The sequence below is a fragment of the Anopheles coustani genome, chromosome 2 (assembly GCF_943734705.1).
Source record: "Anopheles coustani chromosome 2, idAnoCousDA_361_x.2, whole genome shotgun sequence".
Lineage (NCBI taxonomy): Eukaryota > Metazoa > Arthropoda > Insecta > Diptera > Culicidae > Anopheles > Anopheles coustani.
Genome location: NC_071289.1, coordinates 65,184,759 through 65,206,224, shown reverse-complemented (window position 1 = coordinate 65,206,224; position 21,466 = coordinate 65,184,759). Strand labels below are relative to the sequence as shown.

At 48.4% G+C, this 21,466-nt stretch overlaps 1 protein-coding gene across 2 annotated transcripts in view; it reads left to right on the top strand.

The window, feature by feature from the left end:
* The first annotated feature begins 8,408 nt into the window (after positions 1-8,408).
* LOC131263846 (calcium-transporting ATPase sarcoplasmic/endoplasmic reticulum type) overlaps positions 8,409-21,466 on the top strand; it is a 27,587-nt gene continuing 14,529 nt past the window's right edge. For both annotated transcript variants that reach the window (XM_058266117.1, XM_058266116.1), the window contains exons 1-3: positions 8,409-8,638; positions 10,785-10,933; positions 19,185-19,202. In XM_058266117.1, the coding sequence (XP_058122100.1) occupies positions 10,816-10,933; positions 19,185-19,202 (136 nt within the window). In that variant the 5' untranslated portion in view covers positions 8,409-8,638; positions 10,785-10,815. The remainder of the gene's footprint in view (positions 8,639-10,784; positions 10,934-19,184; positions 19,203-21,466) is intronic.

Here is a 21,466-nt window from a genome sequence, read left to right as displayed (position 1 = left end):
GCATTGCTAAGGCCGTTGCTAAGGTAGCTTTAGCGAGAGGGACGCTTATTGTTTAATTATAAATTGTTTGATAATAATCTGTGGCGCAATATTTCATGACAGATATTATGCAAAAGCTTTTGAACACCGGGTGCAAATGCTGTAATGGTGCATAGTTTATTTTTATGGATTTACACTTTTCCATTTTATCCTGCTTGATGGAATCTTTAATTAAACTGTTCTCGTTACGATGTTTTCTTCCCATGTTTTTCCCCTTTCGTTTTAATTATTTTCTTGTTCACATGTTGATGCTTAAATTATTACCAATTCACATTATTTTAAATTATCGTTATTTATTGATTTCATTATATCTTTAAAATTGTTCATCCAGCTTTAGATTCTTTCCGATCTATTTGGTTATCAACTTAAACTTAAAGTAAACCCTTTTAAAATTTACTGTATTTACATTGAATTGTAGCAAACTACTACCAATCAGATCGAACTGCACCTAGAACCAGCGATTGAGATATCATCGAAGGTCTTTAGTGTGACATTTCTTCTCACCGGAGCGGCCTACGGTCGCTGATCCTCGCTGAGCGAGTGACAGTGACCAACCAACCCGACCGGTGCACCTGTTCGCGCTCGGCATATTTCCATACCGTGCGTGTGTGTGTGTGTGCACACCCGGATCGGATGCCGCTTTTCCTTCCAACCTCAAGCACCCAAGTGTGTGTTGGTGTGTGAGTGCGTGTATGTATTGGTGCGCTGATCGCGCCGGAGCAGTTCGGGCCCGCTCGATCGGGCCTCGACACGGGCGCTCGCGCCGATCGGAATTTATAAAAGGACTCGCACGACGGCGATCCGTTGCCGATTGTCTCGACCTTTCGAAACAGGTCAGTCGTTTGGGACGGCGAAGGAGTTTCTTCCGTTTGTTCCGACCTCAGAGAGTGTAGATCGTCTGTAGATTGCCCGCTTGCAAAAGGCTCACCCATCACATCCTTTCATTGTTTCATCGTATTTTACTCACGAAAGTGACCAGTTCAGGTGGTTTGGAAATGGAAAATTCTAGCTCAAGTGTGTGCGGATAGAGCGATTCGAACGGAATCGGCCATGGTGGCCGCTGGGAGTTTGGAGTGGAGAAGCTATCGTTTAGTGGTGAACAGTTACAAAACAGGAGTGCACGGTTAGACTGCTCGACTCGAAAGCGAAACGTATCGAAAACGACTCCAAGGCTGTGAGCTGTGTGCAACTGTGACACTGTGACTTCATGCGATCGTAAAGCCATTGGCGCTGTATGATAAGCTTGAACCAATAGGAATGAACATCCTCGAAGCAAAGCGACAAACTGTCAAACTGTGGGTGAAAGTGTTCCACCAAGTTTTCTGCTCGTTCTCGGATACTCTCAACAAAGTATAAACACGGCGCTGTTCGGTGGAAAATCGACCCGAGACTCCCCAAATATGGCGAGGGGCCGATTCGGTGCTTAATCGGCAAAGGATCAAGGAAACGAACGGCGCGAGCAAGTTGGATAACGTTCTGAGTTGAGATTTTCCCACCAACAGAGACGTCTCGAGAAGTTGTTTGCACCAAGCATCCAAAGCCCCTCAGTGGGGAAGGCGAAAAACAATCCCCAACCGGTGGTAGTCGTCTTGGCGAGTGGACGGTATTTTTAAGTTTCCACTTTGATCATGAGCAAAATAGATAGTGAACAGGTGCTCTCCACTGCTGCTGGGGTGAAGATGAAAGATTTCATTTTTGAACCTTGTATTTTTTGTTTGGCTTCTTGGCTCAACCGAACCACGTTCGAGTGGCGTGACAGACCGTTTCCCTTTTGGCCAAGCGTGACCTTTCCTCCCTCGCGCGCTGAGGGGAATGGTGAGGGCCGTGGCGGTGCGTGGCCCCGCAGCACACCGTCACCCTGGATGTATGTAAGCACATATGGAAACACGCAACACTTCGTACGATCGTTATGCAACTGACAGTGACTTGCGCTCCGACCCGGTGGCAACGCTGGTGGTGCAAATTTTCCGAACGGAGAAAAACTACCCAGCACGCATGCCAAAACGGGAGGTCCGAGACCGAAAAGAGTGCGTAATTTTTAGATGGATTTACTTGCAATCTTCCCTGCGAGACCTGTTGGGCCGCAAACAAAACCAGAATAGAGATATAAATCTGCTCGGGTTGAGTCAAAAATACAACTTTAATACCGGACAGGTCGAAGTCACTATCAACGAGGTAGAGCGGCGCGGGCACGCTGGGATAAGTATTTTTATTTTTAATTTCGATAATTCTTCGTTTTTCTTCGCTTCGCCGGCTTCGGGCTGGTGGAAGATTTTCGCGACCCCCGCGGACCTATTTTTAACCGGCCAGGTCCTTTGTCAACGCGCATTCCGCGCGCCGGAACCTGGGCCGGGCTGGGCCGGACCGGGCCAAGCCGGGCCGACCCCCTCCCACCGCCTCTCTCTATCCCCACCGGTACTCCTTGAGTTGCGCTGCTGCTTTTGGGCGTCCTCAAAACACCGCCCCAGCTCTCGCCCTCTTAAACCCCTTTTTCCTCCCCGTTGCCCGCCAAGCGGCCGCACACACTAACTAACCTAGGCCAGGGCGTCATTAATGTGCACGTTATTTTTAGACCATTTATTCACGCCGCAATTTATTGCGCAATACCCGGTGGTTTCCGTGTCTGCGTGGTTTTCACCGTGGGAATATTTGTTTGCTGCGTGGAAAAATGATTTTTCATTTGCCCAGCTAATGGGCCCTGATGCTAATGAAAGCCTCCTTTTCACCCACCGTGAAAAATGCGTGCATTTTTTGGATTGCTTCATTTGGTTACATTTTAGCTCCTTTTTTCATTGAGCATTTTTAACGAGTAATCTTTTTACAATTTAAAGAAAAAAGTCTTGGATGATTATCCACTGTTCCATCGCATGTAACGAATATTGTTTTTTTTGTTCATTTTTCGACACAAATATTTCTCAGAAATTATGTTTGTGATGGTTTCGTGTCTTACGAGTTACTTCTATTTTTTTTTTTGCTGTTCATGCGGTTTTGCACACTTCAAAGGTGTTACTCGGTTTTATTTTTCCTTCTTTTTCCCCTGACGCGTCCTTCTGGCACAATGCTGACAGGCAAAGGAACGCCGAACAAGATTCCATCCTGCCTAGATCAAATATTGCCTGACATTTGCTACCGAGCTACAACCGAAACGGTTGCCAAGAAAATAAAGTGCGGTGGGGAAAAAAGGTAAAGAAAGCGAGAGAGAAAGAGAAAAAACACAACCAAAACCACGCATAGACACGGGTTTCCCATCCGCAGCCTCATCCACCGGCCTCCGATTTTCACTGCGAGGCCCAACGCTGTGGTGGCGCTGAGGGAAAATTCTATTTCGGTACTGATTGATGAAACGTAAATTCCTGCCATCCATTGGCGTTGCAAAGCGGTACGTAACGGCCGTTACCGATTCGGTTCACCTGTTGTTATGCCCCCGCCGAGCGTGCGAAGAAGAGAAGAATGAAATGTGGAGAGAGTGAGTGAGTTTCCCAACTCTTAGTACCAGGAGTAAGTACGTGGGTCAACGGTTAGGGTGAGTGCATCCATCATGTACGGAAAATCTCCGATCCCGGGGTTGGATTAAGCGTTCTCAAATACCTCCCGGCCAAATGATGTCAGCCCGGTCGAACTATGCATATTTAAATCATCACCTTTTAAAGTACATACTTCTTACTGTTGCGGAAAGCCATTTCACAGCTGTTTGTATGTTTATTGTGTTATCGATACGGGGAACAAGACAAGCAAACAAAGCATAAGAAATGTACTCTAACGAGCATCTCTGCAAAGTTTGGAGCAAAATTTATGTAGTTCCACTCCAACCACCCCACGTCTGGGCAAAGGCGGAACAGGGGGAGGGAGCATAAACAAATGGCTCACAAACAATGTTTCGGACCTCGGCAGGAACCCATAGGCCTTGCCTCCCGAGTTTCGTCTCAAATCAGAATATTGTTATATTAACGGTCTCGTTAATGGGGGAAAAAGAAGCATGGAAAAACCCAGCGAAAAGTCCAGCGGAGAGACCAGCGCCGTAGAAACGGCAAAACACAAAGCTGTTGAAAGATGATCTTGTTTGCCGAGTTTTCCCTGTAGTTTGTCGGTTGTTGTGGCTACATCGGGTATCGATTGTACGCTCCGCTTTTCCACCCCGCACGCCCCAAATCCCGTAGAGCCGTGTGCGTCAACGAGCATGATTAAATTACCACTATACATCAAGCAACGCCTCCTTTGGGGCCTGTTTTGGATGGCGTCCAGATCGATCCCGCCGCACTCCCTACACACCGCCAGCGATTCCGATCGACTCGGAGAAGCAACTTCAGCCGCACGTGTCGCGTTCGGAGATAGTTTTCCGTTCGACCGCTCGCTCGTTGTTGTGCCGTTTTCGCCTTTCGTGGCCATTTTTGGCGATGCGATGTCCTTCGAGTGAAATCGCCGGAGGCCCCAACTCATCTTCGTTTCAATCCTGGTCGGGTTCAAGTACGCGCACTACGGACGATTCCCGCGCTCGAACGCTTTGCACCGCCCCTACTGCTGGTGTTTTGGCCGCCGCATGCCAGGGGCTATTTGTTTATTTACTTATTTATTTACTTATTTATTTCCCCCTTTCGATGCCCACCCACACCATCGACCGGACGACGCTCTCGGCTAAAAGAAAAAAACACGATCGTCTGCGCGTGGAAAAAGCGAAATAACTATAATTCAAATGGCAATGAAAATCATTTTATAATTACTTTGCCCTCGTTCGCCCGAAACGGCCCTCGCACACACTCCAAAACGGCTCCAAGCGTCCTACGAGCGACCCAGACTATGCGATTCGCCCGTGCGAGCTGCCAATTTTTACGACTTTTTCCGCCATTCGGATGGTGGGGGAGGGGAAAAGCCAGGCGGCGCGTTGGGGAGAGCATTTTCGGAGGACGTTTTTTCCGCGTGTTTGCACAGCGGGCGGGGAGACAGCCCGGGGACTAAGATTTGCCGTGGGATGGCCGCCGACAGACCGCTGGCCGGCGGCATGGAAATTGCATTCGACAAGCATTGCAAAATAAACGGAAAGGATTTTCCCACATGGAGCTCGTTTGCAGGTTGGCAAGCGTTAAACGGGGAATTGACGGGGCCGTTCGTTTATTCGCGGTTTGTTAGATTTGTTGCATTTATTTATTTATTTATTTGTTTATTTATTTATCTGAAATGAAATAGATGGAACTAGGCAAACATTCGCTCGTTCTTTTTGTAAATAACCAAATATGCATTTGTAAAGTTTTCGTTTTCTTCATCTCCATTCTGCTGTACAGGTTTTCCTAACCGGTGCACCAGAAACTCCACTCACCGCACGTTGAGCGGGGGATTATTTTATTTTTAAAATAATTTATCTGCAACTCTAATATTAACTGCACTACCCCGGGGGAGGCTTGAAAAATAATAGACCCCGTGGAAAACGAAAAGAATGAAACAGGAGTCGAAAACGGGTCGGACGGAATGGAATGGGAGAAAACATCTCACCGGCCGACCGGTGAAAGATTTCAAGTGGCTCGTTTTCGCACGCAGGAAACTTGACTTGACTCACCCGCTCTCTGGTGGGAGCAGCCGGACTACTCCAGGATTGAGATTGTTTTTCCCGTGCCGATCGTCACTTGTGGCATTGAACGCGCGCGCCCACTCGCATACAAAGAAGAACACATGGCTTGCGTGGGGAAAAAATGACCGATGAAACGGTGGGGGGAAAACCCGGTGGTAGAGAATGGAAATCAATAATTGCTAGTACACTATTGCCGGCCCCGGGGTAGAGACAAATGGGGTGCACTTGGGGTGGTAGTGAAAACGCGCTAGGAAAAATCACCCAAATCAATCCACATCACAGACCGCAAGGGTCGGGTTGTCAGTGGAGAGCAAGAGAGGAGAAGGAAACTACTCGAGCGTACAGTATCTTCCCCTAGGGCGGCCCATCCGATCAACGCCACCCATAAGTCGTCCCCCGGGTCCCCGTGCCGAGCGTTCTAAAAGTGGTACCTCTTTGCCCGGGGACTCGATGACTTCGAAAGGCCATCTGGGCCCCGTGAGGAGTAGAAGAATAATTTTGGCAGATGCTCCCGCCACCACTGCGCATGGCGCTTCGCTTTTCCGCAGAAAATCCATCCGGTTGGTGAGAGTTTTCCCGCCGACTTCGATGCTGTGCGAGAAAATCTGCTTCGCATGCGCTCTCTTACTATCTCTCAAAATCGAGCTCCACGGTTCTCTCCCTCTCTCTCTCTTCCACTCTCCCTATGAATCAAGTTTTTCCCGGGATCAACTCAGCGATCGCAAACTGTTTGACCTGATATCTGGCTTTGTTTGATCGCGCTCCGAAATCGGGAGATCGTCAGCATCCTTGGTAGACAGGTTGGAAAATCTTATCCACCGCGTCAACCATGCAGGGGGCCAAGGGATCATCTGCAGAGCGCAACAGGCCGAAACAATCCGGCTCTCGGGCTTGTATTGCACCGCTCTAGTGGGATGCGAGAGCGCAGGGATCATTGGCGATCGCGGGACGAGTACATTAGTCGTCCACGAACGTTTCGCTTGTGTGCACTGGTTTGTAGTGAGTTTGTTGCTGTTCACACTGCTACCTATCCTGTGAAAATCCGGCCGAGAGGACCACAGCACCAACTGACCGCGGCTGGTTGGTTTGCTGCAGAGGTCTGTTACATAACGCGGACAGGCAACGTACTGTCCTGGGCGGCCATCGCTTGGGTTCTTCCATCTGTGATTGGTGACTGGTTTTGTAACTTTTCCACATTGGATCGAATTCTGTACGCTGTAAGTGTGCCTTGCCAGTGTGCTTTTTTGGTGGTTCAGTGTATTATTTTTGCAATCACTGTTTAAAAATCGGCAGTGAACGTTAAATTCAAAATATCAAAAAGAAGAAAATCAAATGTCAATCGAATGAATATTTAAAACCATTTTCAGAAGAAAATCGAATGTTCTGGGCACGTGGATTTATTTTCCTTTAAATCCAAAATTGCAATAGAAACTGCGCCGCTGTTAAATGAAACATTCCACCTGGGTGTCCGAGACGGAAAAGATGCTGCGCTCTCTTCCTGCTGATCAAGTGAAAAACGTTTTCCTGTGTGTTTGGCAGTGATCAAAAAGAACCGGTCAATGGCAGTTGCAGAATCGATCTAGTTGGTGGTTTCCCCGTGCAAAACAAGGGCTATAAATAATGAACTGCCCTTTGAACTGCGACTGTTTTTATCTCTACTATTTCTTGCCACAACTTTCACTTTGGCGAATCTGGTACACTGCGGAGGTCGTGGTGCACCACCGACGGCGGATAGTTTGTAGAGCAATGTTAACCCGTTCTACATTGACGATCTTTGCTCCGTTCGATTAATGGCCACCGAAACCTACATTAACAAATACGTCCATCCGTCTAGAAGCCTTGAAGTAGAAGACGATCGATGGGGGTGAAAGGTACAGTGGTTCAATGCTGCCGAACGAACCAACACGGCAGACTGTTTATAGAAACCTGCAGCAAGAGATGAATTGGCAGCTAGTTTATGTTTACATTAAATTCATTTAGAAAGGCTTTCACTCAGCATTCAGCTGTAAACGGCGCATTTGGCCATGAAACACGTCAATTCATATGTTATCTTGCTTGAACGTCTACAGATAAAATGATACAGAAAAGGATTTTAAAACAAATCGAGTCAAACCTTTCTGAAAATATTCTTGAACAAACAAATTACCAAATCAATTGTAAATGAATTGAGGACGAAAAACTAGTGCAGGGTATGTTGGTACACTTTTGTTTAACATTTGAACTGTAACAAAAACATTTTTCTGTGTTTAAATCACAAATGCTTGATAACTGATTTTATTTGAACTTGGTTTGACAGTTCTGCAATATCAACGCGCTACCGCCAGAAACAGAGAACCAGATGGTCGCCAGGATGACAATATTCACGAAGCTTGAACAACCATATGATATGCTTGGTTTTTTAACCAATATTTTGTTTTAAATCAATATAAATGAGCTTGTTCGAAAGAACTGCATTTCGTTTTTATTAACCGTCGAGTTCTTTCGAAATCGTTTTTCCAGTGCCGCGATGTTGAAAGCGCGAATGTCATTGCGTTGTCAGTTTGACAATCAGCTTGCGGCTTAAGGGAACTCTACACGGTATAAAATGTTCGACGTAAAATAGCTGAATGCTACGTCTTTTTCAATGATTTTACTTGAAATTATGCAAGTTCTTTTGTGAAATTGCAATAAGTTCCTTCACAATACATAAACAATCAACTCAAATCGATTTTGCTCAGCATTAATTGTGGTTTTGTATTTCTTGTGTATCCGTTCGTGCAGTAGAAACGCCCCCTTAACCTAGCTGTCGTTATTCCAACGAACGGAAACATCCTGAGCTGTAGTTGTTATCCGTTTGCCGTTCGCTACGTTTCGCAGTTTGGCGTCTGTACAAATCCGGTCCATGTCGCAGGGTTAATTATTTTCGTTCAATTATTTCCTTGTAAGGCAAACGGTCGTTTCCGCTGCACTGTGCTGCCCCTAGTAGTGTTGTGTGCTGTGTAGTTTAAGGTCCCCGCGTCCGTGCCCTTTCCGATCGAGCAGGGTGCGTGAAAGAATCTGGTTAGTAAAATGCGATGAAATGCATGTAGAAAATCATGCAAAACTGCTGAAACGCGGTCACACATTGCCTCGAGTCGAAGATCACTGTTGAGTGTCGAGCAAGGATTATCTGGCACGAGGGGTCAATTTTTTGCAATCTCGTTGTTCCGGAGCCGAGCATGGCTGGATGGTTCGCGGTGCTGCTGCTGCAGCTGCTGCGTGGTGATTCGGTGGACTGACGTGTTCAATGCTTGCGCTTCTGGCGTGAGCAAATGTGTGCGCCTGCTGGCTGAACGGTGAAACAAAAGCGGTGACCGCTGGAAACCGGGGAAATTTTGGTATTCCAGTCTCCGGCTGAGAATCAAATTTTCCACCACAATGACTTTCGGTATTTGGCTTGTTTGCCGACGACCGAAGGGTGACGTACTTTGCGTTTGTTTCGAAGTAATTACGTGTACGAGTTTTTTCTTCACCCCCCGGGTCGGTAAAACCAGCCCTGGGTAAAAATAAGCAGCGCCTCCTTCGTCGTGGCCGCGCTTCTGTCAAAAGCGAATGTGTGTTTCCTTTTGCTTTGGGTTGGTGATGGGCTAGCGGGGCAAGGTAGGGGCAGGGCGGCGTGACTTTTCTGCCACACCGCATCGTGTGCTTCCATCAACGCAGTACACAAATCACCACGTAAGTGTTTATCGGAACCCAGCGACGGACTCCTGGAGAACCGCGGAGCGAGCAAAACCCGCTTTTGCTTACACGATTTCGCAAGCCGCTCGATTTCGTGAGATTGCGACTTCCCGGTGGTGAGTCGTCTGTTTCCGACGTCTTGAGCAGCAGCAGAGGGAAAGTGTTGTGTGTCGTGTCGGTTTTCGCCTGGTTCTTCTAGGACCTTCAAAGGGATCGCGATAGTAAGGCACACTTTCGTGTAAGAAAGTAGTGTGGCCTCTACTGGGAAGCCTTCAGCGGGACAGTGAGTCGGCAATACGATTTTCTAGGTTAAGGTGCACAGCGAACGGGTGTTGGTTTCGCGAAGAAAATCATCTGTTGTGCGGTGTAGCTTGCTTCGATCGTGATCGTAGGTAGCAGCAGTATATGACGTTGGAGTTTTCTAGAAGAACGGTTTTTAATGCCCTGGAAGAACGGTTTGTTTGTGTGATGTTGTATGGAAGGGCCGGGGAAAAACGCACACGGTAGCGTTCGTTCGTCTACCCTCTGGCGAGACAAAGTGCCACATAGCGCTAAGCAAACCGGAGTTGAACGAACTCTGCGGGTACCGGGATCGAAGGTGCCGGTTGTCAGGGAACCGCGAAATGGAAGGGAACAAAAAGTAACTGTCACTCGTAAAGCGACGGCTAGACACAGCGGTAATCGCACGAATATTCCCGCCGTCCAGCGGTAATCCCGCTGGACGACGGGAAACTCCATATGAAAAAAACGGATTTCGTTCCCGCTATGTTTAAAAAACGCGAAACTACGACCCGGCGGGAACGGACGCATTTGCTTAATTGAAACGTTTCATGAAAAGTTTCATTCGCTTGCTACAACAACGTCGGTATGGGCAACGTATATGGATGCGGCCGATGTTGTTGGAGAGAAACCAAAAGGCGAGTAGTCTTCTACGCAAAATTTTGGAGGAGGAACTCAATAACACCATTCGTAAACTTTATATTTGATAATGAATCACAATTCCACTTTTACCTGCCGCCAATTTAGATCACGTAAACAAACTAAAACGTAAACAAAGCTTCACTTTGACAGAACGGACGAATAAACTCGTTCCCGCTGGATATTCTGTCGAATCTGGGCTACTTTTTCCCGTTCCCGCCACCGGGAATTCCAGCTACGTTTAAACAGCGGTTAACGTGCTGTGCTTAGTTGTCATTTTCGCCAATGGCTCGACGATTTGTTCCTTCGAAAACTCTTCTACGATTGTTGCACATTGAATCGTGATCGATTGCGAAAAGAAAACCGGACGTCACAATCGCTCGAACCGATCGGTAACCGGCGACAGCCCGTGTTGCTATCAGCAGACACACCACCAAGGCGACACATCATCAGTGATTTTCCATTTCCAAACCCCAAACCCAGAAGCAAGCGGGATCGATCGACGAACACGCGATGATATCTTTCCATTATTTCTTGATACTCATGATACATCTGCCTTTTTTGTCAACAGAACTGCCGGTAACACAAAATAATCACCCACCATGGAGGACGGCCATAGCAAGTCCGTCGATGAAGTCCTGAGTCACTTCCGGGTCGACCCGGAGAAGGGTCTTTCCCTCGACCAGGTCAAGGAATACCAGAAGAAGTATGGACCTAATGGTAAGTGTACACACATCGCTCGGTTTCATTTTCTTTCACCATTTCATCCCATTTTTGCGAGCCAACTGTGGCGCAGGAAAAGATGGAATACCAACCGGATCGTGTCCAAGTGCAAAACCCCCTCGAAAAAAGCGATGGCAAACAGAGGAGCCTCGGGAGAGAACGAGGGCATATTTGAGCTACGACTTACTGGCGGGTCCAACAAGGCGGACAGAGCGCGTGTGTTGTCTATTTGCGGCAACGCAATAGATTCGATGCATGAACCGCGTGGCGGCAAGCTAGATGCCGGAGAGCGACGGGGTGTCGTGAGGAGGTGGTCAACTTTTACCCAAGTGGTGTGCTGCGAATGTTCGCAATGAGACTAAAAGTAAAGCTTTCTTACTCTCCGTGAGTTGAGTTTTCCGCCAGACGTGGTGCGTCACGATGTTGTTTTGGCATTCTTCAACCCCCTTTTTCCCCACCATAGAAGCGGTGCCGACTGCATGTCTATAGTGGGTCTCCCATTAGCACTCGTGTCGTCTGACTGATCTCATGTGTGCAACGGTCGTGCAATTGCACGGTGCGGTAAGCTGTAAGCAAACGAAGATGACGAGCCTGGTATTAGTGGACCGATTTGTGCGCACCTGTGTGTCCGCCACCTCACGGGCATGGTCTAGGAACGCGTTCAAGAACAAATCTCCGAACGTGTGTCTCCGGTTTCTCCTACTCACGAGATCCGTTTCACTGGTCTACCGTGTGATGCCTTCTGTTTTCCTTCCCCCACCAAGATAAGGAGGGGGCCACCAGTCTCACGGATGCAAATGCTGCTGATAAGGCAAACTTGGTGTGGTGGTGTGTAAACCACTAGGTTGTAAAAAAAAACGGAAAACATTCTACCTGCTTAAATTGGGCGGCGTGTTTAGTATGCTTAAACGGGCCATACACGACTACAACGTTCCTTCATCTGGCCTCGTTCGGCATAATGAGGGTATCGTCTCATGCGACCCGGAGCTCCGCATAGTGGCCTTGTTTAATAAGCATATCATGTGCGCCGGCGACAGTTTGTTTCGGTTGATTTGGAAATTTGAAAAGAAACCGCTGTTCCCGCCGTCACGTGATCTACTTTCTTTTCTCGCCGAATCGCCAAAACTTGCCTTTTCACTGGAGGCCAAGAAAAGGAACTAGACAAATGTCTGTTATTCCTTTTCTGTTTTGTTCACTTTCATTTGACCGCCCTTGGTGGCCAGGTTTTTTTTTGCTGCACTAGTGCACGAAATTCTCGTATATAGTTGTTTACTTCGCGCGCCCCGCAAAGGGTCTCGCAATTTATTACAATACATCACGAAAAATCAATTAGCCGAACGATTTAAGAGGCCCCGCGCTAAATATAGAGCTGCGCGTGGTGTGATTTAAACATTCTCTCGTGCAAATGAAAAGTGGATGAAAAATCTGAAGGTGTTCTATATTTTCCACCAAGATTATGAGGCGGTAGGAGAGGAGGCTAGAAAACTAAATTTAAAATACTTTTGTTGGAGAAACCGCACCTAGTGGCGATCGAAAACTGTTTGACCATCGATAATGAAGCTGTTCAAGACGCCCGATTGAACCATCAGCAACGAATACCTCATTGTCGCACAATTTATATATTAACCTGTTACCACTGATAGCGACGCGTTTTGAGATATCGCCCCACAAGATTAGGTTATCAGTGGGTTGAGGTTGGAGGCAATAGAGGGGGTTTTGGTTGGCTACTAGCAGCAGGCACCACCTGTTTGACACCCAGGCGCCGCGATTTATATAGGGGTGTTTCGTTTGTTTTTTTCTTCGATACGACCCAATTTTTCGGTTTGACGGCAAAAAAGGAGGTGTTTTATTTCTTCACCAACCGTCACGCCATCGAAATCGGGTATGATAATTCAATTAGATGGTAGCAGCAACAGCAATAACATAGGTCCCGGGTAAGACGACCTTCGAAAACCCTTACATTTTCCCTCCCGCCTCGCCTCCCCCGTGCCGTGTGAATCAATCCACACGTTCATTAGTGAACCGCTAAACTGGAACACCCGGCACATTCCGGCTCCGGAGACTTCCGTTTCCCAGGACCACAAAACTACACGCGGTGGGTTTTGTTTGTCGTTGGTCAACATGAAATCGCGTTTGTGGTGCGGTTTCTTTCTTTATTATAAGGTGGAGTACTTTGGCTGTGTGAAAAAAGCGAGATTTCTTACGTTGTTGCGAAGCGCGGGGGAGAATGTGAGCAATATTGATATAAAATAATCAAGTGGCGCAATAAAAAAAAACAAGAATGTAATCCCATTTTGTTACAAGAAACCCTTTATGTGGCGTTAATGGAGTATGGGATGCATGTTTGGTGGGAGGAAAATTAAATTCATATCTTGTATGTGGAAAAACGCTGTCGGTAACTTTATGCTTCCCTGGATGGAAACTTAGGACAGTGATACGACGAGGTTCACTCTCAGTCTCCCTCCGAATAAAGTGCACTCCCATAAATGTTGCCCGATTTTAGCCACGAACCCCGTCGTTCGCCGATGCCATGCAAGTGACGAACAATGGTGGAAACAGGAGACTGACTAAGAAAGATTTTCCCTTCCACTCGACCACTCGAAGCCGTCAGCTCTCGAAGCCGCCACCAAAGGACAATGTCAAGTGAACAAGGAACCGACCGACTCGTGTGGAATACGCTCTGATGGAAGCCATTGGGAGGCGATGATGGCGTTGCAACGTTTGAGTACACCGAACCCGAACCCCTGAGTACACGGTGCATGCCGTGATTGATAACGGGAAAGCGGACGGAGAAAGGCTTTTCTTGCCGCGTGCCGGGTGGTGGTGGTGGCAGGTTGTGAGTATCGGATGGACCGATTCTATTGCCTCCTTCCAAAAGCAGAAGAGCGAGCAGGTGGTGTATCGATTGAATGTTTCCTGCTCCTTCAAACCAGCCCGAGTTGGCCACCTTTTGGTACAAAGTTTCGCTCGCTAAAGAAACCGATTTCCTTCTTTTGTCTTCCGTTTTGCTACCTTCGAGAGCCGCACCGCTGTTCGCTTTTCCGAACAGGTGGACGTTGTAACTAATTTTCCAAGGCCAATCACACAAAACGGAGGATGGAGAACACACAAAAGGAATCGTGACGTCTCCCGCCCATCTCACCTTCCGAATGGGTGGCAAGAGGCTGGGATGTGATGGGTGTGATCTATTTTCGAGTCACTTCAACCTGGAGATATTGTGACCGGAGTGCGTGGAGTGGTGGTCGTGGTGGTGGTGGTGGTGGTGGATCATCATCATCCCCACGCGTTCTCCGGATACTTCTTCCCGGCGTAGTGGTGGAAGGTAGCGGATAAAGTGCTAATCGATCGTGTACATCCGCACCTTGCCCGCACGTTGGTCAAGGCTTTTGCGGTCTTCGTTCGTCCCGATATCGAAGGCGATCGCATGGAAGATTATCACATAAACACTAGGGTTTGAGCGCACACGCGCGTACACCTTGGCCAGGGCGCCTTGCCTGAGCGCCACGGAATAGCGACTCTCATACTCTCTTCCACCGTCCACCCGCAAGCTTCTTTTTCTTCTTTCATTTTTTGGCCATCGGAATGGAGCAAAAGTTTCGCGATTAGCATCACGTAATCCCGCAAGACGGAGGCGCCGCGCTCCCGGAGAAGAAACATATTTCACAACGTTCTTGAGCGCGCGGCGTCAGAGGAGGTGTGGTATGAGAGTTGCACATCGGAGAGCACGGAGAGTTGGCGAGATATGGCGTTGGTTACCGGGAGGAAGCTAAAATGTAGCCCGTTCCCCCGGGTGTGTGTACACACGTAGACACGTGCGTAAGCACGATGTGTAACCGCAATGGGGGGAAGGAAGGAGAACCGCCGGTGGGGAAGATCGCGACGACGATCGTGTGCCTGCGCGGCGGCCTTCCATTCGCGTACCGAAACTCTTCGCGAAGGCGTCTCGACGCTGCGCTGTGCGATCACCCGCGAATCGGTCGGTTTGACGTCAAAGTTAAGTCGCCGTTGCGCTTGCCTTGTGTTTCACTCCTCTCTATCTCTCTCACCCGACCCCCCTACCACCCTGGCTGCAACGCTGCTTCTTCTTATCGCCTTCGCACACCTACGATCAAGTGCGCGCGGTGGCAACACACAACACCGTTCGGTTCGACAGCTCTCGTTACGGTGGTCTTCACCCGCCTCCCAGAACGACGACGACGACGACGACGACGGACGAACCGAGCCAGTGGACGCTACAATGACAAGGTGTACCACTGGTCAATGATCGGTCGTTGGTGTGTACAGCTGCTGGCTTCCGCCAGGTTCGGGTTGGCGTAGAACCTCCGGACCGGGGAGACGGGTTTTGTCATCTCAATCATTTTATGGACAAGTCGATAGCGGCTCGAGGAAAAACCTTTTTCAGTTGGAGTGCATAGCCGGACAATTTCAGGAGATGGAGTCTCCATCTCTCTCTCTCATCTACACTGCATCTTGGAGGCAGAAATTGAACGTACTTTGAAGTACGGCGTACATCGATCGGATTCGATAGGCGAGCCGGCATGTCGTTTCTTTTTGTAGCGATCGCGTGAAATAAACTGCATCGTGTAAGCATTAACTCTCTGGCCAAAGCCGCCACGCTCGACGGGAGGTTTGGTGTGATGGGGTGCAGCGTTGGGGTCGTCCAACGAAGTTAGGTTATGAATAATTCGCCGACATACACAAACGGACACACAGCACTTGTGACACCGCAACGCAAAGGGACATTTTGTCTGTCACCCGGCAGACAGAGGTTCCTCGTGGTTAAGGGTGGAGGTGGCCCACCCCTCGCCGCCCGGCATTCTCCGATGAGCATAACCTCACCAGACACCGAGCCTACCCTACCTACCGGTTCCTGCTGCAGTTGCACCTAATAAACGCCATTGCAAACCATTCCGGTGGAACGGAAACCATAAAAGGTTGTTCGAATGAGTTGCAAGAGGTCCGATTGCGTTCGTTTTGCGATTTTTGCCAACACCATCTCGCCACCTTTTAACAACTGTATTAATAAAACATTAATAAAATCGACAAGAGAGGGATAGAAATAGAGAGGGTCCGATGATCGATGGGGAAAGGACACCTACCCTCACATCCCTCGCGGTGCTATGACAGACGTGGTTAGGATAAAAATGGCGTTCGGTAGTAAACATCCAACTTCAAACGAATGGATAAGCGCCCTCGGGTAAGGTTGGGGTTGGGTGGTTTTACTGCTCGGCTTTTGAACCCACTAAAAGAAAATAGACCTCCTCTGCCAGAAGCAGCAGATGACCCACATCGTAATCTCCATAATCCAACCCCCTCCACCCCCATCGCTGATCGTGCTCATGCACGTCGCGTTGGATCATTTGTCTGGGGTTTGCAGGAAAATCGATCAACAAATCTCGCAACGCGGTGGTGCGTGTGTCGAGTAGAAGGGAGTATTTATAAAATTGTTTTTCTTGAAACTCTCAATCAATCCGTTGCTGCCTTTTTCCGAGATTCCCTCTCGGAATTGAGAACTCGCGATGGGTCAATAGATGCCGCCGGCGTGTTTTATTGTTGAGAAATGGTCCGGAAATGGATAATAGTTCAATGTGGATGTATGATGCATCATACGGGAAAATGGGGAGCGCTGTTTGTTCTAAAACGAGGTGAGCTTCTGTTAGAAAACGAACGCTCCGTTAATAATGGAAATTAAAAATTAAAAGAAAACCAGCAACGCAAACCATCTGAAGATGTCCCCTGACTATAAACCGTCAGACGGTGTACGAGTTACCTTACATTTCGTTTACTTTTGTTGTCCTAGGTACAGAACCATTCGCGTTGCCGGTAAATCAATCATCGTTTGACAGTTGGGCAAGCAAAAAAGAATGACCAACGACTGGCCCACCAGAAGCTCGTGCCTACCAACAACACGCGTGGAGGGGGAAGGATGGTGGGAAATATTTTGCCCACGCATCAGCGCGCTCAGGAAATTTCTTTTACACATCTTATTTTTTTTTTTGTAGAAAATCTGTTTCAACAGCGTGTGTGTAACGGCCAGCATGATTCATGCCGGCCAGCCAGCACTCACCCGGTTCCGCTTCAGGGGTCGCTTGCTGCCGTTTGATTCATGATTTGAGCAGCGTCTATATTAATCTTCTATCGGTCGAGGAGAGGAGAAAAAAAAGCTTCACCGGAACATTTACCACCAAATGTGTACCGGCCCCGATGATGATGATGAGCTGCTAAACTGCTGTTGCTCCGATAGAACACACTTTGGAGCCAAAGTTATATTAACAGATGTGCTATGTTTTTAAAACAACATCACTCGACACGTGTTCCCTCCACACGGACGCACTGCGCCACGGACTTGACCCAACCGTCCCCATGTGGGCCCATCTTCTTCCTCCGTTTGGGGGTAGAAAAACAAGTGCACTGCCCATGGGTGCGTGCGTGCGTGCGTTCGTTCGGTTTTGCGAAAGAGGAAGACGTTTGGACAAGTTCCACCATCGACACGATTGCGAGACTGTGGGCCTTCGGGATGTTTTATTGTGGATATTCCACCACCTTCCTTTTCGTGGCGGGGCCGGTTGGCCTGGGGTTCGGTAGCCGTTTGCCGTGAGCCAAACCGCGATGGCAATGGATAATTGAAACGTGTGCGCAGTGGCTCTCGATGTAGCTGAATATTAATTGATTGGCATTTCGAAGTGCTTCTGTCGGGGGTCGCTCGAGGACGAAAAATGTCCCTCCTCCCCGGCTCCCCTTGGCCCCATGGTGTTTGCTGTGCTGTCCAGTTCAAGGTTGATGATTAGATCACAACGTTTATGAATAGTTCCAACCGTTCTTAATTAAAAAAAACACCAGAGAAAACTCGGTAATATTTTGTGATTTCAAATTACCATATTGAAAAGTAAATCCCCCGTTTTGTGAAGTACATTAAGGTACGCTTACGTCGGGGGGAAATTTTAAAAGGCATGCAGTATAAACGACTTGTTCTTCAAGGCTTCTTCTCCAACCATCGTCCCGTAAAAAAAAATCACCATCCGCGCGGGATCTTAATTTATCCCGTAGCTCTCCCCCAAGGTCGGCCATGTGCGGCATGATCATAAAGAAACAATAATTTAATATCATCATCAAGATATTGTGTAGTAATGTGTGCTTATTTATAAATACACAACATCTCTCCACCCCACCACCACCTCCCCCGTGCGGTTCGAAACGAACGAGAAGACAAGCACTTGTTTTCTTCTATCTCCCGGAAAAATTGAAACACCACTCAAACCATTGCGTACACGCCACGCTGAACGCCGCTTGGCTTGGCGTGCCGAGAACGAGAGTTTGCTGTTTTTCTACTAAGAGTGTGTGTGTGTTTTTTTCCGGACTCTGGACATTATGATGCCAGAAGAAGGAAAAGCTGAAGGGGTTACTGATCGTCGTAGCTTAAGAGAAGAATTTAGGATGCAAAAGAAAAGCAGAAGGAGGACTTCTTTTCCTTCCTTTACGCATCGCGCATATGGAAAACTATGTTTGTTTTTTTTTTGTTCTTCATCTTCGGGTTTTGAGGTTGGGAAAAAGGGGAAAAGAAGAAGGGACAGTGAATGGCTTCACTGCCTTCCCCAATGGACAGTCGCGGCCGTTGTTCCGGGAGGGAAGTCTATTTTTGGCTGGGACTGACTTCTCGCATTCTTCTATCGGCGGCCGCATCATCATCGGCATAAACCGAAAACAGTAGCAGCCATCGAGCAATGGTTGTTTCCTTTGGCTTTGGTTGATTATTTTTCCACGACGCTTCCCCCTCCCACAACCAATGATACACGGTGGCGTTGCCTAGGACCCCCCCGAACATCCATGTCTGCGCGAGACCGTAACGCTATGCGTAACGCACCACTAAAGCTTGAAATTTAATCGCGTTCTCTTCCCTACCTCTCACCGACCGGAGGGTGGGTTATTGCCATCTGGGGGTGGTGGGGGAAAAGGCTATGGATGGTAATAATCTCTTTTGCTCCAATTAGCACGTGAACGATCGATTGATCTTTGCCTCGGCAGTCCATAAGACACGTTTTGCCCGGAGACGATCGATGCCCCTCCAGGGCAGAGGGGAACGCGCTCGGGGTACACTATGGCTGTCTGGTTGCACGATGATCCGGTTTGGAAATAATATCCATCTTTTCTATTCGCAATAATTACGATCTATTTCGGTACGATGTGCACAAGTTTAACAGGAATACTAATCGATTTCTTTTTTCTCTCCCGCTTTTATCATCGACTACAGAACTCCCTGCTGAAGAAGGTACGTATTGCGGAACGATGGATCGATCGCGTGGAAGTAACCCCGAGATAGTCCGAGATGCGTTAGGAGGAGGGCCGCTCTGTTCCATCGTCAGCTGGTCAAATAACAACGGACATCGGTGTGAGGAATGCATTCCCTGTGCGTGGGGCGTGTAAAAGCTACAGTTCATTCGAGAACTATTAATCGTCTTTCATCGGCAATGGGAACCAATCCTCAATCGGCAAATGGGAACGATCCAAATGAGGTTCAGACTGTGGACTGATTAGAAGGGGCAATATTTGTGCCTAACATTCGTTCGTTAGGCAGAAAAGTCATCTGTTTGCAGATCGGTACACCACACAAGGTTGCTCTTCTCGACGTCATCATTCGACTCGTACGTCACAAAGCGCCGGGGGGATGGGCGATCTGGTCCTCCTCGACCATGTGGTGATGGAAATGCTACCGTGGCAGAGGAAACCGTCTACCTCTCGTTATCCGGGGGAGGCACTGGAGCGAACGATCATCAAACAAAGCTGCCTTTCTCGCTGTCGCCCAAATCCCGCCCCGTTGTCGTGTGCGCGGCCATGATAAAGGGCAAGCTGTAACTTAGTTGCATCAAGATGAAACGGTTTCGTATAAATCCCTCCCTTGTGTTTGAATGTTCCGTAATCCAATCATCTCGCGGTTCGCTCCCTTTACTTTGACGGACGTCGATTGTAACGGAGAGCGGTGTCCTCGGTCCACCGGTGAGCACTCATTTTCCGTTGACCAACTGGACACACCAGTTTTCGGTTTGGTTAGGTGCCACCGAAGATAAGAAACAGTTCCAGCCCTTGTGGGTCCGCGCTTGATGAGGTGTACTATATGATGAGGGAGGGAGCATTTTGCCCCGAAAACCCCAAACGGGAATGTATCCCGAGGGAAAACCACCGGTAAGGAACATCATGCCCCCGTGTGTGTGTGTGTTTGTTCTTCTTATGCCTTGTGCGCATAATTCTATCGTGTCTCTTTTCACCATAAGGCCGGGCGCATGGGTCTAGGTAGCATCGTTGCACGTTACCGAATCGTGTGCATTCTCGTTGTAAACGGCCTGGCTGACGGCCACCAGAAGGAGACAAAAAATAGGCCATGTAAATATTCCGCCGATGGAGAACGCCCTAGAGTGGAGCATGTTTCGCAGTGTGTGCATCTTTATCACCGCGCGTCCGAATGATGAGCGATGAAGCGAGTGTATGTGTGCGAATGTGTCTGTGGACCGCGACTGAAGGATGAAAATATTTACACGACCTACGGCCGGATCTCTGGCATTAGCCTTCGTGCCGATTTTTTGTTTCTCCCTCCCCGCGAAGGATGGATTGCGGGAAGTTATGAAGGGTTTAATTTTTTTCGTTCCACCTTTCAAAGTTTGCTTTGGAAAAAAAAGAATTTGAATATCTGTTGCTCGCAACGGGAAGGAAGAAAGCTGATGAAAACAGCCAAGTATTCCAGGTTCCATTCCTGTGGGAATATGTGGGATTTTTATTCAACAGCAACACCGACCGGTACTTGTTTTTTTTTGCCCCGCGAGTCCCTTCTATTAATAAACTCCAAATCGTTTCTTTTTTTTCCCCCGGTTTTCTCGGCTGTTGCAAAATCGGTTCCAGTGATGTTCCGATTTGTCTGCTACTTGACACACAGACTAGGTGTGCAGCAGACAACGGAAATGAGAGATGCTGGAAATCACTTCACCCGGCCAGTTCGGCGAAATCGAAATATGATGATGGCGTTCGAACACGAGATCGGTTTGCACAATCCGATCTGGTAATCGCAGACACTACCGGCGGGATTCGTCGCTGCTGCTATCTACTCTGCACTCGGGCGAGAGACAAGCGAAGCACACACACACGCACACACCAATGGAAAAGAAATCATCTCCTCACGAATGGGGCGCTATTTTTGTGCGCGCCCCTGACAAAAATAAGTATTACGTGCCAAGTACGTACGTGCGTACGTAGTAAGGTGGGTAGCCCACCGGTTTGCGTACGATTTCCGAACGGGTGTTGGGGTGGGGGGGTGGACATCCGAGGGCTGAGAAGAGAAGGAAACGGGGTTTGGCGTTGAGTGCGTATGTAGCGGTACGCTTCGGTGTTTGACCTGTCCTCGTGCGATAGCATTCTTCCGCGCGCGGATGATGGGAACGATGGTGGCGGTGTGGCGGTTGTTACGCATGAGAACCAATGAATGTGAGTAGTGGCCACCCATCAGGCTTCCAAAAACCGCCCCAAATCGTGTGAGCCTTTTTCCAC